Source organism: Uloborus diversus, chromosome 5 (assembly GCF_026930045.1).
Source record: "Uloborus diversus isolate 005 chromosome 5, Udiv.v.3.1, whole genome shotgun sequence".
Taxonomy (NCBI): Eukaryota; Metazoa; Arthropoda; class Arachnida; order Araneae; family Uloboridae; genus Uloborus; species Uloborus diversus.
The window spans coordinates 180,491,922-180,509,699 of NC_072735.1; the positions used below are offsets into that span (position 1 = coordinate 180,491,922).

Below are 17,778 nucleotides of genomic sequence, written 5' to 3' on the forward strand. Positions count from 1 at the left end.
CATGACTGAAAAATTGTACAAACAAATTGTGTGTTTATGGTAGTTATTGAGAAATTCATTTATTATGTAACAATATGGCATTTTGTAGGAATATCCTCTTCCTCCATTTAGATATAATCTATTGTAACAAAAATCAATAGACTACACAACAAACCAAATTTGATAGACCATATAAATGTTTCAAAAAATGTGCTTGATAAAACCACCTCCGAAACCAAAGTCTGGTTACGACCCTGAAGCACATTATACTTTTTGCCCCAGCTTTTCTTACGTTTGAAGTAAGCTGATCTTAAACAAGAAAAAAGATATTCTTCCGAAGTAAACTTTGCAATAAAAGAACACATTTTTACATCAAAGGTAAAGAGGCGGTACAAAATACCATACATGAATTTGGATAAACTTTAAGTAGCAAAATTGCAATAAAAATTGTGTTGCGAGAATAAAACGATCATTCTTAGCACATTGCACAGTTAAGTGCTACAGACCCAGGTGGAATGTGGCCTCACTAGTCACCACCAAAATGAGTTATTAAAAACAAAAATACTTTTAAAACTAAAAGTGGAGGGACGTTTTAGAGGGAAAGGGGGGGGGAGGTGGAAGGAGTCCCCTTCAGCTGCAACTCTCGATTTTAATGAAAAGATCAGCATTGTTTCAATTAATACCTGCTATATACTATCACAACATTAATACTGAATTTCATTTGAAATTATTTAACAAAATAATCTGAAATATAATAAGAAAAAAGGAGATAATCAATAAAATAATAAATAATAATATGAAAGTTAGAAGTCAAACCTATGAATTTCCAATAAAGTTTCCGTTGTGTCTCTCACACTTTTGCTGTCCATTGTTTCACTAAGTTTGGCTAGCAGGGATATGAGTTTTTCGGTGTCGATGTCAGGGTCCTGGTCTTCCTCCATTTTCAACTTTGAATTAAGGAGAATTTTGAATTATTTTAAATACACTCGACCGTAATTCTTCCAGACGAAAATGGTATATTCGTTCGGTCGATTTCAGTGTAAAGTTATACACGATATATGTTCGAAAACCAGTTCCGTAGCAATACACAAAAAGAATAACATCCACGAAAACTTTTATCTAACGCTTTGTTGTTTATATGTTTTGCTTTCAAATGCAAGATACGATGTGCACTAACTCGTGCTGCCATCTACTATGCTTTATTGGAAATAAAAAGGATTTGCGGCTTTATATTGGAATAAAATTAATATCTGCCATAAAATCCGCAGGGAGTACTAAGGATCACCCACCACCCAGTAGCGTAACTAAGGGTTGGCAGGAGTGGTTCTCGCCAGGGCCGCAGCAGCCAAAGGGGTGGCGTTTCAACTGATTAAAAAAAGAAAAATGTTAAGAGGTGGTTTTTTTTTTTTTTTGGATCATAGAATTTGAAAAATGCTTTTAAAAAATGAAAAAAAAAAAAAAAAAAAAAAACTCGTAAGAAAAAGAGCTAGAGAGACACATAACATCTACTGATAAGGAACATTATGCATCATTGAAAACAATTCTTAAAAAGAAAATAAGAATAAAAATTACAATACTGCCTTCTATTTATCGAATGAACTAACTAATCAAAACGTTCAAAAAAAAAAAAAAAAAAAAAAATTCTTGAGGTCATAATGACCTCCGGTGACTTCCCTGCTGGGCGACCCTGAGAGCGGGGGCGCAATTTCTTTAGTTCGCCAGGGGCGTTAGAGCGCTCCTGGATACTTACGATCCACCCTTCTCATTCCCGTATGAAATACATTTTGTTATAGCTTGGATAAGTCCTTTTTAGTTTTTTCCTTGACAGCAAAAAGTGAAATTTTCCGCCAGAACCGGATTCAGCCGGACTTTGGAAACGGGTGGGCATTTGAAGTGATGAACCCCCTCCTCACATATATGCATTGCATAAACAATTCTAAATACGTAATTGAAATATGTTGTGTAGTTATTTCAATCCTACTAGATTATATGATGTTTGAATAGGTTTTTGGAAAACAACTTTTGACTTTTTGGCTTAAACTTTGCAACAACTGTTCATAAGACCGAATGAAGATGATGGGTTGGTTTGGAAGTTTGCTGAACAAGGTTTTCCCATTCTTAAAATTGAACATAACAAACGGCTACATGTATAAGCTTCGCGGGCAGCGAATGATCCGCGGACTGTAGGTTGGGCATCACTAACAGACAATTACAAATATGCCAATCAGTCAATGATTTCCTAATCGGTCTGCTTATTGGTGCCCGAATGTCAGGGGTGCACCCCTGCCCCCTCCCTTAGAGCAAGAGCACACATCCCAATGCAGGTCCATATCCAGAGAGGGGGGCAGACGTCCCCCCCTCGAAACCCGAAATGTTTTATACCGTAAAACAGAAGAAAGTTTTTTTTAAATTTCTAATGCCAAAAAAGGAAAATAACAATTGTTTTTTAATTCTTAATTTTGTAACTATTAAACGAGTGAAAATGTGAAGAAATACAGAAAAAGCGATGATAGTTCTCATTAGCTGGAAAGCGCATTTGAAATTTAGGCCCTTAATTAGGACTTCCAGCTCTCTTTCCCAAATCAATTCAGGGCTGTCCAGGGCCAAGGCAGCCCCCTTGTCAGTTTGGTAATCTTGCCCTCCTCCGGGGGCGTGCACAGAAATTTTGGAGTCCATGACAAATGACTTTTTCGAGCCTCCCCTCCATATTGTTGAGCAATCACGATTGCTTATTGTTCTCACTTGACTGTTTTGATGTACTTTGATTTTATTTTCCCACCGCCACCCTCTGCAGCAACACCGTCGAACAGGTCCTCACGAGGCTGCTCCTGTAGCGAAAGCCGTCTCCAGGTTGCATCCATGTCCTACACTCCTACACACACGCGCATACATACACAACTACACACACGCACACACATACACACACACCTACACACACCTACACAGATACAGATACACAAACACATATACACAACTACCCGCACATTCATGCCTGCACACAGACACAAACACATATGCCTACACACATATACATATACCCGCCCACACACATTCATATACACAACTACCCATACAGTTATGCCAGCACACAGACACAAACGCACATACCTACACACACACACGCCTACATACACACACTCGTAATTGCGAAAAACATAATTTGAATTCAAGATTCAAAAAAATTTTTTTTTTTTTTTTACCATTATTTTCACTACTTGTTTTAAAAATATTGGGCGACCTTCAGGCTCGGGCCAACAGGTGTCCCTTCTCCCCTTAAAACTCTTATAAAACTTACACTGCACCGATTTCGAGCCGAGGACTCCCCAAGGGCCGGGCCCCTTGTTTCCGATTAGGCTAGTATCTGATTACCAAAGATGCGCTAAATTCAGCCTCCTTGATACATCCTGAAAAAAAAATGCAAAAACCATGATTCTCGCGTTTTTGTAGCATACTTTTCAAGACAAATGTTTGTGACTGATATGTTCCATACCTTTTGCCATTTATTTAATACCGAATTCAGTTTTTTGGAAGTTCTTTTGTTATTGCTTGTTTTTATCTTACTTCTACTGCATACTACTTAAGCATGAGAAAAAAAAATATAACTTACTCTACTCTATTTCATTTTCTGCACTACTTGTGATTGAAAAAAAAAATGTTTGTTTTGAGAAACATTTCGCTACATTTATTTTTAACTTAACGTGTGTCTTACAAAGTTATAATCATTTTGTGAGACTGTGCAATCAACTTCTGAAAAGTGCAAATAAAGTGCTTTATATAATTTCAACTGTCCTAGAGTCCTTGAAAATTATTTAAGTTTTTGAAATTCCTTGAAAAGTTCTTCAGTTTTGTCTCTTACCAAGAAAATAAAGTATGAATTGTCCAAATGACCAGAATATTATTCTTTCGTTCTTATTTTCTGAATCTCTACACCTTTTCTTTTAAACCATTTTGTACAATTTTTACACTGTAGGGCATTTGATGAAAAAGGGGGGGGGGGGGGTGTTGGAGAAGTGATCAAAAACAAACTACACTAAAAGCCGATGAGCAAATGACGATGTGCTTCTCTTTTCTCCTCTCTGTCATTAATGTCAACGATTTGTCGAACAAGCAATTTTTATTTTGGGTAATCTTGATTGCAAAAGAATGCATAGCTTTTAAAAGACATTGTTTGCCTATTTTTCTTCATATTTTTGTAGTCTCAATTACCCTATATAAGGCCTCAAAATACAGATTTTTATATCTGTTTTTCAAAAAAATTTCCGGGGGAGAAATCCCCGAATCCCCTGAAAATGTGGATGTTCTACATACGACTTAAAGGGTCTCTTCTGTTATCCTTACTAAGGGTGCCCATAGGCAAAATTTTAAGGGGAGGCTCAGATATTTTCACCATGGTTTAGCAGGATATTTTCCCCATAGAAACCGATTTCAGTACAGATCAGAGTTATTAAAATTTGACATTTTTAGCAACTTATTCATTAATTGCTGGAGAAGAAATATTTTTACATTTTTGCAAAGAAAAAAGTACTAAAAGCAAGGAAGCTCTAATTTCAGGGGGTGGCTTGCGCCTCCTGCCCTCCATCATATGGGCGCCCTTGACCCTTACCACTACAAGGTGAATAAAAAAATAATAAGAAATTTAAATAAAAATAACAGTCCAACAGTGGAATTATTAAAAATCGAGACAAAAGAACATCTTCTATGTTAAATATTTTCATGCGTGTATGTGTGTGTTAGGATAATGTGTGAATCAGAGCCAATCCCGGGAAAAATTTTTAGGATACGGTCTTGCCCCTAAATATGGCGAAGACCCCTCAAGAGCAAGAGCCGCCCTATCCAAAGACAGAGGAAAATGCCCCTCAAAACAACCTCCCTAAAAATTCAATGGCCAGTCCACGCTACGATCCCCCCCTCCCCCCTTCCCTTCAGGTGGGCACACCTGCATATGTGAGATTTTAAAGTAGGCTTAAAACAATTTTTCTATGGTTTACAGTGAAAGATACATTTTTTTTTTACTTTGTACTATTTACTAAGTATACACTGCTCAAAAAAATTAGGGGAGCACATGGTTTTAACAAAATTGAGAAAAACTTTATTCCGGAAAATAATTTCCAATAAAACCTCCATGTTTTCAGGAAACATGAGAATAAAATGTAAACTTCGGAGGCAAATCAATGTTTCTGTCGTGTTTCGTCGAAAAGTAAAAAAGGGATACAAGTACAGAAATCGTGATTTAGCACAAGCTCATTTTTTCATTGTCTAAGCGGTAAAATTCAAGCGTTCATTATTTTTTTTTTGAGCAATCACGATTGCTTATTACTTTCATTTCACCGTTCTTGATGTTGTGGTTCCTTTTTCAGCTTGGACCAGGGACACCAGCACCACCGCCCACCGACCTCTGCAGGCGCGGCTCCGAGCACTGTCTCCTGGAATCGGTTTCTCCTGATCGGGTGCGTTTATCCTACACACACGCACGCTCATACGCACACTCACAAACCTTTACACACATACACACACGCCTACGTGCATACACACACGTCTACGTGCATACACACACACCTACGTGCATACACACACACCTACGTGCATACACACACACCTACGTGCATACACACAAGTCTACGCACACACACATGCCTACACATGCACGCACGCACGCGCCTACACACACACACCTGCACACAAACACACAATTATACACTCGTAACCGCCCAGGTAGAGGAGCAGGCTTTGGGGACAAGAACCGTTTCTAGAAACAATGGCCCCTAATGAGCAGGGTTCTATCGCAACTCGTGATTGCGAAAAACATAACTTGAATTCAAAATTTCAGAATTCAAGTTAATTTTTAGTTTTTTTTTTTCTGTTTTTTTTTTTTTTGATTGGAAAACGTCACGACGCTGTAATTTACCAGATTATGGCTTGACGTTTTATGGGGGACTGGAATTTGGGCAAACACAAAGAACTGTAGCAGACGTTGTTGGAGAGGCATAATTTACAAATACAAATGTGACGACCAGCAACAGGCTCTTGGCCCAGCTAGGCTGGTCCTAGTCAATTTATTAGTCTTCAATGAAGAACAATGGCCCTCTTAAAACTATCCACCCCCTTGTTCATTACCACGTTTTCCGGTAAGCTGTTCCCAGTGCCCACGACCCTACTGATGTAGTAGTTTTTCCTGATTTCCACGTTAGCCTGAGATTTAAATAGCTTAAAACAATGACCCCTCGTCCTGCTTTCGATGTAAAAATTCAATCCATTAACATCATTCATTTTGATAAATTTACACAACTGATTCATGTCCCCTCTGATCCTCCTTTGCTCCGGACTATACATATTAAGCCTTTTTAGTCTCTCTAGTATCCTAATCTAAATCTGAAAGTCCCCTTACTAGTCTAGTTCTTTGAAACCTTTCCAATACACAAATATCTTTCCTCAGGTAAGGTGACTTAAAACTGCACAGCATACTCCAATTGGGGTCTTACTAAACTCCTATATAAAGGCAGAAGAACCTTAGATTTCTTTGAAATATAGATCTGTTGATAAACCCAAGAATTCTGTTGACTTTGTTATTTGCAATGCTGCACTGTTTACTGAACTTGAAGTCCTGATTTATTAAGATACCCAGATCAATAACATTTTCTGCCCGACTAATGATTGAACCCTGTAAACGATAACTCGTACGCTTATTTGAATGACCTAAGTATAGCACTTGACCATTTCCCTACATTAACTGTCATACCATACCTATCTGCCACTTAGTAATCTTAATCTTATCTTAATCTTTATATATAAAATGCTAATGTGCGTACGTAAAGACAGAATTTTCTCTATCACCACCAATTCCAATCAACTTCTGCTTGGGGTGGTAAGCACCCCTTGGTCTCCTGGTGGGAATAAGGGAGTTTGGTCGCGGTGGGTGGAAGTGGGTGGTTGTGGGTGGCAAAAATGTGAAAAAGTATATGTCTGTCCTTTTCTAACTTATGAGAACTACAGGAAGTTCATAAAATTTTAGGAATAGTCTAGAAAACTCCAGAATGTGTACAACTGTTACAATCGATCTAGATTGTTCTAGAAAATTCTCAATATTTCTAGAATGATCTAGAAAGTTCCAAAGCATGCGCAAACGCTACAATCGACTAAGAATGTTCTAGAAGATTCTAGAAATTTCCAGAATGATCTAGAAAGTTCTAAAAGGTTCTAGAATGATCTAGAAAGTCAGGGGCGGACTGGCCCTAAATTTTTAATGTGGAAAAAAATTCATGCCGGCCCCATCCAAAAAAGTTTGGATGTAGTTTTCCAAACCTAAAAAGTTTCTAGTGTGTTTTTTCAAAAAAAAAAAAAAAAAAAAAATTCCTCCCCCCCCCCAGCACCCCCTCACCTCTCTCCCCCCGCTGAAATACTAAGATTTTTTTTTTTTTCAGAAATCCTAATTTAACTTTTTATTTCAAGCAAACTAGTGAGCATATTGATTTAAACCAAGCGTACAGCAAACGTCCATAATATACAGATGATATTTCAAGGATCAAACTTTCTAAAAAATATTTGCAAGCTTAAATTGCTCTACGCAATAAAAAAAAACACTGTGAAAACTGTGTGGCTTCTTTGAAAATCCGCATTTAAGAGTATTTCGTTTATGTAAAAGTGAATAAAAATCTTATTTAAAACAAAACGTAATACATTTGAGGCAGTGAGAAGTAAAGGGGTGTAAGTAGACATTTTCAAGTTTTGAGTAAAACTCGTATAAAGATCACATCCTAGGTAGGCTTTCATTGAATTTTTTTTCTAAATCATGCTATACAGCGGCACCTACCAGGGCTGCTAATAGTACTATCTCTTTCCCCAAGACAGAGAAGGGGTCCACCTACCATTTGTACTGGTTATCTCCAAATTTTTAATTTTGCCTCTTGCATCCCTTTGCTTCTCACTGGGAACCGGACATAACGTCCAGATCCAAAACGTCTATGGATATAACGTCCAGGTCCAAAACGTCCGAGGGACAAAACATCCGTTATGTCCGGCATTCGCTTCTCACTACCTCATATGGCCATGAGCGGTACTATTTAGCCTTTAGAAAAAACTCTTTTTTTTTAAGTCTTTTCTTAAAATTGTATTGTACGTATTCAAACTGATGAAAAATTTCATGTAAACCAAACGTAATCTATCCGTTCAGAATGAATACATCACAGATCATGAGACAGTGAAAACTGATTGGAAATATCGGATAAGCCCGAATTACTCTACGAAAAAAAAAAGAGTTTCGCTCGAAAAAGTCGCCATTTGTCTCAGTGAGAAAACTGATTTTCAAAGTTATCTCTCAAAATGTTATCTAGTAAATGAAATTTATTTGTCAGGTTCTAGAACTAAATTGAAAATCATGGGGTATACACTTGGGGTGGGGGGATTGCGGTCTCCTCCCCGGGCCCTTGGTTTTAACGTAGATTTAGATTGCCAATAATTTTAATACGGTAGTTTATATGCATATAAAGATGGTTATGACCAAACTCCCCTCCCATCCCCACAGAAGGCAAGTTCTGGCCGCGCTTGTACTTTATGGTATATGTGTGGCCTATGCTACATATTAACTTGCCTTTAATAATAATATTCCACTGACTCTTAACGTTTTCAAGTAAGAACAATTTATTTATCAGCTTCCAAGATTTAAAGTGAAAACGGAGAAATGTATTGGGAAAAGCAATAAGATGTGCGTATTCTTTTTCGCAGGTAAATATGTTCAACTAGAGTTTAACCTTACACTTTATTAATCTGTTTTAAGAATTCATTAAGATTGTTTATATGAAACATAAAACACCAACTTAATATAGGAAATTATGATTGGTTACTGTAGCGTAAACCCTTTCTCACTTTCTCTCTCTCTCTCTCTGTTTTTTTTTTCTTTCTTTAACTAATTTGTTTATTTAACAGCTGAAATTTACTTCAGGAATGTTACTACGTCATAAAATTTAAAGCTAAATGTAAAAACAATTCATGAATTAAATAGATGAATCTAAAAATGTAAAACAATTTCTCTTTAAAAATCAAAACAAATCACATAAAAGCTTATGGATAACTTTCAATATGAATTACAAATTCTATAGCATAATTGCTGATTGTCAACTGAAATTTTAAGTTGATATTCATTTTGAAATTAACAAAAGTCCTCAAGAGAACGTTATGAAAAGGATATTTTGCTTTTTATTTCTAATCAAGTGAAATATCCAGTATATTTTAAATCAGTGGTTTCCAACCTGAAGCGATTATTCCCAAAAGGTTGATTTGGTTCCTTCAGGGGGCAATGAACATTCAAAACAAAAATTTAAAATGATAATAATAATAATAATAAACATAAGTAATAAACATAAATCATTATATTTTTTCAATTTTTAAATTCTAATAATTTGTGTTTATTAATAATAATAAACATAAATCATAAGAATTTAAAAATTGAAACAAAACAGCAGATATTGAAAGTGAAAACGTATGCAAAATCGATGGTCCAGAGTTTAGACAAAAAATCATGAGTTTAAAAAAGAAATGAATTAAATTCAGGAGGGCCATGCACATCCTCATATCTTGGACAAGCATACGAATTGTATTCAGGGCAGGTTCTGGACACCGGAACAAACCATTCTCTCTCTTCTTTTTTTTTTCTTCAAGTTTAAACTGCCAAAGTTTTTTATTCTTCCAAATCCTAAATTTTATGCCAAAAAAAAGGGGGGGGGGGGAAGAAAAATGTTCTGCTGTCTTTGAAAAGTACATTAATAATCTTAGTTTATTATCTCCCTTCAAAAATGAATTACTCTTGAAAAAAAACATAAAAAATTTGTGTAACAATAAGTGGATCAAATTGGTACAGTATTTAGGCTTTAAATTAAAATTAAGTACAGTAAAATCTGTAAAGTTGACCACCCTTGTAAGTTGACCACCTGTCTATGTTGACCTATTTTGTCAGGGAGGGAATTAGTCCTATCTTATAAAATGAAGGAAAACCTCTAACTTGACCACCTGTCTATCTTGACCACTAATGTACGCCAAATTTGGTTTGGAGTATTGTAAAAAACCCTTTGTAAGCTTACCACTTGGTTTATTTTTTTAAACTTTCTTCAGTAAATTATTTTATTTTATTATTTATTAATTTATTATTATTGTATTATTATTATTATTTGATAGCTTTCTAAGAATGTTTTTAATGCTTCGATGACGGACTAGCATTTTACTAACTAAGCAGCAGCATAAAGCTTATGCTGCTCTTTATTCTCCAACCTTATTTTTCTTTTGTTGTTCTATTTAAGATAGTTTTTTTTGTACTTTGTTCAATAAAAATAGGTGTCAGTAGAAAAGTACAAAGTGTTTTCTTTCAGTTGCAATAGGTTGTGGCAATACTGGAATTGTGCTAAGGCCCGGGGCTGTACATTTTGGGCCCTCTGCAACAAAATGGGTGACCAGCAGTGTTTATTTGTAAAGTTAATAAGTCTTAATGCCAGTTTTTCTTTCTTTTTTTCTTGAATTTCTAGGGTCGTTAGCCCCCTTGAAGAAGTGAGCCCCCCGCACTGCGGGTACGCAGATATGAGCTTGCTAAAGAGCCCGTCTGGCTTATTTCGGGTGCAAGGGATTAAGATATAGGATATTTTAATTTTGCCTTTATGAACTGAGAGAGTCGAGCTTGTTGCTCTTTGTGCTATAAATGTTACATAAAAAGGCTTCAAAAAGGAAGTTAGTTGAACTTGAAATTAATAAAAATTATGAAATATTAAAATGAGCTGAAAAAGGAGAAAGCCAAAGAAAATTAGCTGGCACATATGGAATTTCTAAAAATACGGTGTCTAATATAGTTTAAAACAAGGAAAAAATAACAAAACTATTTGAATAGTATTTTTAATTATGGTTTCACTTTCAATAATGTTAAACAATGAAAGTTAGTTGAACAGAAAGAGTAATAAGGGTGAATTCCTCGAAAAATGAATACACGGTGCGAGAAATGACAAAAAAATATTTCAAAAAATCATTTATGCCCTTTATAAGTTGACCACCGGTCTAAGTTGACCACCAAAGAGAGTGGCACCACGAGTGGTCAACTTACACAGGTTTCACTGTATGAAAAAAATACTAATATCGATTTTACGTTTATCTAAAATTTGCTTTTTTCAAGAAAAAAGGTAAGGGGGCGACGGATAAAAAAATGTTGGAAATCACTGTTTTAAATATATATACTGTTTGTACTTTTGTGAATTTTATCTTTGTTAAACGAAAATAGATGAAGTGGACGGTGATATACAAAAATGAGTTATCCAACAAAAATTTTCAAAAAAATAATGAGTTATTCACATATGTTGGCAGATAAACTGATACACTACGGGGATACAAAGATAATTTAAGCCAAATTCTGAATTAATATGTCATCTATGAAGTTCAGCTTAGAACTCAATTTACTCAAAAGTACTGCTTGGTGGGTTGACTCATTTTTGTGTAACACCGTCAATTTGTTATAATTATAACCGATAGTTCAAGTTCTTATTATTTAAAGTGCTGATGACAAAAAATAAATAAATAAATAAATAAATAAAATGATGATTAAAAATGTTAAACTTACCTAAAAAAGATTCTTGTCACCGTTGGATTTAAAACACATACAATCCCATTGAGTAGTCAACACGGTGTATAACAAATGAGTCGTTTTTTTCCTCGGAGACGAAATTGAGGAGATCTCAAAATTATCTAATTGGTTGAGAAAGTCATGGATCTATCTATTGCAAAGTGCTGGGAAACATAACAAAAAAACGAAGGATGAAAATGAAAAAAAAAAAAAAGGTTTTTAGCAGACGTTTTGCTCCTATACATTCTATTCTTAGGATGGCGCCTTTTTCTTATTTCATTAGAAAAAGGTTTAATGTAATCTTTTCCCAGACAGTCTCAGATCCTCTCTGATGGCCACAAAAAAAGATCCCCACCCCCAATAAAACTCCTTACCAGAATTCCAGGAAACATCAATCCCGAACAGATACGAGAGACACCCATGGACCCTGAAGGCTTCGCTTCGGACGAAGGCCACCCAACAAAGACAAAGAAAGTTTCGTTTTCATTGTTTCATTTTCCCTACGTAACAAGATACGGTAATAGGTATAGGCAAGAACAGACTAACGTCCTGAGAGTGACCGTTGAAAAAGGAGCGGCCGTCCCCCCCCCCCCCCAAAAAAAAGAGCAGTTCTGGCTGATGCAGCCCACGACACAAGAACGGCCGGCCTAGCTAAGAACTTTTTTTTAAAATAAAATTGAGGACCTACACATTGAATGCACAGAAAACGGCCCCAGTTAAGGACGGCCCATGTGGAATTTTCCACATTTCACACGTGGCCAGTCCGCCCCTGTAGAAAGTTCCAAAACGTCTGTGAACGTTATAACCGGCTTAGAATGCTCTAGAAGGTTCTAAAAACATCTAGAATGATCTAGAACGTTCTAAAAAAATTTAGAATTGATCTAGAGAGCTCTAAAACGTGGAGAACTGCTAAGATCTATTTGTAATCTTCTAGACTGTTCTGTACTAGAAATTTCGATATTCGATGGTATATAAACCGAAAGTCAGCAACTTTTCGTCAGTTGAATCGTGCTTACAGTCGCGCAAAGATTAATTGAGTCAAGAGTGAACAGTGATCATGTAAATTCAACAAGTGATTTTGACAAGTGAGAGAGAACAGACTATTTGATTATTCCAGATTGTTCTGGTACTAGAAATTTCGATATTCGATGGTATATAAACCAAAAGTCAGTGATTTTTCGTCAGTTGAATCGTGTTTACAGTCTCGCAAAGATTAATTGAGTCAAGAGTGAACAGTGATCATATAATAGTATGTAATATATATGTATTTGTCATATGTTGTATGTTCAATATAGTATGTAAATAATTATGAAAATAAAATATAACTTTTCAATTTACTAAGATGTTTCGTATTTTAACTTATAATTATTTTAATTTCAATTAATTAATTAGTTAATTAATATGTTATACTCTCTATACATCGCATGTTTAATGGTCCACTAAGTCTCTCAATATTTAAAATAGAAATCTATTTTATCTACGTTAAAAAGAGAATTCTTAAATATTTTATGTACCATTAAACATGCAATGTATTTTAACCCGAGCAACGCCGGGTTTTGCAGCTAGTATAATCTAAATCCTCTTGAAGCTGTTTTACCTGTTCTTCATTTTCTACAATCCCCATAACTTTTACATCATCAGTAAAATAATTCATGCTTCCAGAAATATTATCATTGATGTCATTCATAAAAATAATAAACAAGAGAGGCCATAAAACTGAACCCTGAGGCAGGGCTGTGGAGTCGGAGTCGAAGTCGAAGAGTCGGAGTCGGACTGATTTTGGAATAAAGGAGTCGGAGTCGTTGGAAAACATGCCGACTCCAACTCCGGACTTCTTTTTTTCTTTCCTTTTCACTGACTCTCCTTGCATTTTTTAAAAATTGATTACCAATTGGTTCGATTACATGTATAAAAAGATACTAATGAGAAAATAACTGCCATTATGGCAATCAGCTAGCTTGAATGCTTACCGAACTTTCTGTAGCCGTCCCCTAGTTTGCTGGCTTTTTAACTTAACTAATAGCAACTGTCAGCAAACGGTTTTGTTGAATAACATTTTCAAGTAATCACTTTCAAATAAAAATAGAAATATAGTGTTTTGTTCTATCTCAGTTTAAAATAGTAAAAGAAACGTAACAAATTAGTAAGTCGACGCCTGTAGCTAAGGTTGAAACGTTTAAGTGTGATCGGCAAATTCAAAAAAGTTCTGGCTCGAAAGCACGAATCCAAAAGATTCGATGAAATAATCTAATGTTTTTTTCTTTATTAAGACTATTTCTGTAAGCTTGGTTCTCACTAAAAAGTATGTAACAAAATAAGTGTGAAAAATTTCTTGATTACAACACTCAAGAATTGCAGTTAATCTTAAAATCTTCATATTTAGGTTAATTCTAAAGCAGTTAATAAAATTTAAATTAAAAATTTAGCGAAGAAGAAATATAGGTATAGTAAAAGCTATTCTTACAAATTTGTATACCGCCGCGTTTTGTGTAAAATTAGCTCCTGACGCATATGTGCCCTATTTTCGTTGAAATTTTATTGATGAAATATAATTTAAAATATATTCGTGAAAATTTTCAGAATTAAAGTATTTATATTTTTTATAAACTCTGAAATTAACTTTGGGTGTCATCTACTAGATGGATGTCATCAGGGGCAAACCACTCCCTCTCAAGAACTTGGATTTAGAAAAAAAGTTTTTTTTCTCTCAAGTTACAGCTTTCAAAAATTGAAAGCACACGATTTGATCAATATATATTTGTTAAACATTAAAGGGGGGCAAATTACAGATAATCATTTTCAAAATTTTTAAAAGGGATTTTTAAGTCATCTCACTTTTTAACTCGTAACTATTGGAAAGTTTGATTTTTAAATTGAATTTCTAACGTTGTATGACGTCTTCGGTTTACAATAAAAAACAAAATGCTAAATTTTCATAAAAAGGAATTAATATTTCAATCTCTGTTAAGAGGTTTTCCCCCTTCCCTTGAATGGAGAGAGGGAGTTTAAAAAATACAATTAAAAAAAATTAAAAAAAATCCGGAGTTGGAGTCGGAGTCGGGCGTTTCAAAATCCAGGAGTCGGAGACGGAGTCGGGCGTTTCAAAATCCAGGAGTCGGAGTCGGGGTCGGAGTCGGCCATTTTCCTTCCGACTAAGCAGCCCTGCCCTGAGGAAACCGGCTTAAAACATCACTCCATTTAGAATGATTTCCTCTCACAACTACTCTTTATTTCCTTCCAGTCAGCCAATTTCAAACCCAAAGTAAAGTTTTTCCTCCTATTCCTATATTTGCTGATTTGCTGAGAAGAGCAACATGCGGTACCTTATCAAAAGCTTTTTGAAAATCAATATAAACAACATCCACACACTTTTTAGCCTACTTTCCCAGTAAAAGTCAAAGAAAGAAGATAAAAGCATGAAAGAAGACTTAATGCATCTTAAAAATATCCCGAAAAACAAAAAAAAAAAAGTCGAAAATAAATAAAATAGTTAGATAAATATTGAAAAATTAAAAATTGGAAAGCAGGGTATTGAGATGGGGGAAAATGTCTGTCGGTTTGTCTGTCTGTCTCCCCCTAATAACTTTTGAACGAATAGTCCGATTCGAACAAATTTCTTTTTGTTAGAAAGATCTCGGCGAGGACACCTCATTCCCATATTTCACTTTTTGATTTGAACTATTTTTGTTCAATTTTGAACAGTTCAAAAAAACTTAACATTAGCGCCTACGGGGAAATTCATGGCAATTCCGAACTATGAGGCGAATTTGCGTCAAACAAGCTTTGTAGGAAAAAGCTTTTGATGAAAAACGTATATGGGGCATTCCAAGGTATTTTTGACATTTATGTAGAGTCCGTAACGTGACCTTTTTTGCCATAACTTTTTAATTCACTGTTTGATTAGCATATTATTTTATTTTGATCTTTTCCTACCAACACACCAGCTCAAATTAAAATAATTTGTAAATCAAACGGTAAATTAAAAAGTTATAGCAAAAAAGGTCACGTTACGGACTCTACATAATGTCAAAAATACCGTGGAATGCCCCATATATGAAATATCTTTTTGATTTATACAATTTTCCGTTCAATTTTGAACAGTTCAAATCCCTTAACATTAGCGCCTACGGGGAAACTGAAAGTCAATGTAGATTCCGTACTTGAAGGCGGATTTACTTCAAACAAATTTTGTTGGAAATAGCTCTTGACGCCAAACTCCAGACTCCGACTCCGAAAATTTAGGGGCACCTGACTCCGACTCCTGTGCCCCACAATTAATCGGACTCCAACTCCCCGACTTCGACTCTGACTTCGTAGCTTTGGCAAAAATTTATACACGGAGGACAAGTCACTGACTCCGATTCTTGGATATTCGACTCCGACTCCTTTATCTCAAAATGAGATTGACTCTGACTCCGCAGCTTATGGTTTTAACTGTGAAATAATTATTGTTGATATGATTTGTTTTTATTTTCACGCTAAAGTTTTAATTTAGGTATTCAGTTTTCGGCGAATAAACTCGAAGTCATTTATGTTTTTAAATAAAGATATGCGCAGACGTTTTTTTTTTTTTTTTTTGACAATGACATTTTATTGATTTTTTATTTATTTTGGTAAGTGCATTAATTCATTTAAGAAACTATTTTTGGCAACAGGGGAAAAAGAAACGATTTTTTTTTTTTGATATGATGTATTTATTTTAATGATCTTACTAATTTTAATTATTATTTTTTCATTTTGAAAGCTGCTAAAGAATTTTTTTTATGGAAAAAAGTGTATTAGTTGCTTTGTTTAAAAGGTGCCGCTCTTTTATTTTTTCGTTTTTTTATTTTTATTTATTATTATTTTTTAAAGATGAGTAAGAAATATTTTATTCCTAGAAATCAGTTTAAAATATTTAAAAATTATGTTTGAAACAATTTGCGATTTTAGCTATTTTGGAGAATATTGATCAGGTACTAGAAAGTAGTATGGATATACGGGAAAGTAGGCTCATTTAGTTCTAGTCGGAACTTCTTGTTATCTAAAGCCAAGGTAAACCTTGTAGAAATGCAATAAATTAGTAGCACACGATTTACCTTTCCTGAACCCATACTGCAAACTAGTCAACAGACTATTAGTCTCTAAGAAATTCATATTATTAATGTTGATCAAAGTTTCGAAAATCTTACAAACCACTGAAGTCAGACTTACGGGTCTATAATTCGCAACATTACCTTTAGACCCTTTCTTGAAGAGCGGCGTTATGTTAGCCAGTTTCCAGTCCTCTGGCACTGTCCCTGAGTTATAAGAAGCATTGAAAATATTTAAAATAGCATCCACTTATTCCTCTGCACATTCAACTAAAATTTTTGGATAAATATTAGGGTCTGGTGGGGGAAAGTGGTCAATGGGGTAAAGTGGTCATAATTCAAATAAATAGCTATAGTTTGGAAATTAATGTTCGAATAAATGTGAAAATTTTATTTTAGGGTAGTGCATTTATAAACTATATTTTGAATACAAAATTTTACAACTGGCAAAATTTTACTTGGTAAAAAAAAATATTTTGTGTAAATATGAAAATTCTTAAAATCTAAACACCTTTTTTAACTTCCTTGGGAAATTTTGTTTGTTAGAATTATGAACAGATTGACTGCACAGGAAGCTTCCTACATGTCTCAAGAACTCTTACTCATTAGCAGTTAGCTGAATCTATTTTGAATAATTTGTTAGAACAATTTAAGTAAGATGGGGTAAAGTGGTCATAATATTAGGCTTAACGAATATTGTTCTTCTAAAGTCACTAAATCTTTAAGTATAAGGCAGATATGTATTAAATATTAATTTCATTTAATATGTATTGTTTTTACAATAAACAGGGTTAAATATACGAGTATATGCGTATGTATACGCAAATACACGTGTAGGCACGTATATATACGTATTCACATAAATGCACCAATAAGCACGTATTTGGGTATCTGCAAGTTTTTTTTATCTATACAGATATACATTCGACTATACACGTATATTCCCGCTTAATATGCTCGTATATATACGAACAATTATATACTCAGGGAGACACGTATATACGCGTACGTACTCGAGTAGACACTTGCATATAAGCATATGATATACATGTATACAGGGTGAGTCTAAACTCTTGGTCAAATTATTAAAAGGTGTTAGACGGGAGGATAAGAAGCAAGAATCATAAGGAACATCCAGGA

The 17,778-nt window shown here is 34.8% G+C and overlaps 1 protein-coding gene across 1 annotated transcript in view; it reads right to left on the reverse strand.

Moving 5' to 3' along the window:
• The window catches only part of LOC129222712 (uncharacterized), a 39,233-nt gene extending 38,126 nt beyond the window's left edge, over positions 1-1,107 (reverse strand). The window contains exon 1 of the mRNA XM_054857244.1: positions 796-1,107. Within this exon, the coding sequence (XP_054713219.1) occupies positions 796-920 (125 nt within the window). The 5' untranslated portion in view covers positions 921-1,107. The remainder of the gene's footprint in view (positions 1-795) is intronic.
• Between the last annotated feature and the right edge of the window lie 16,671 nt (positions 1,108-17,778).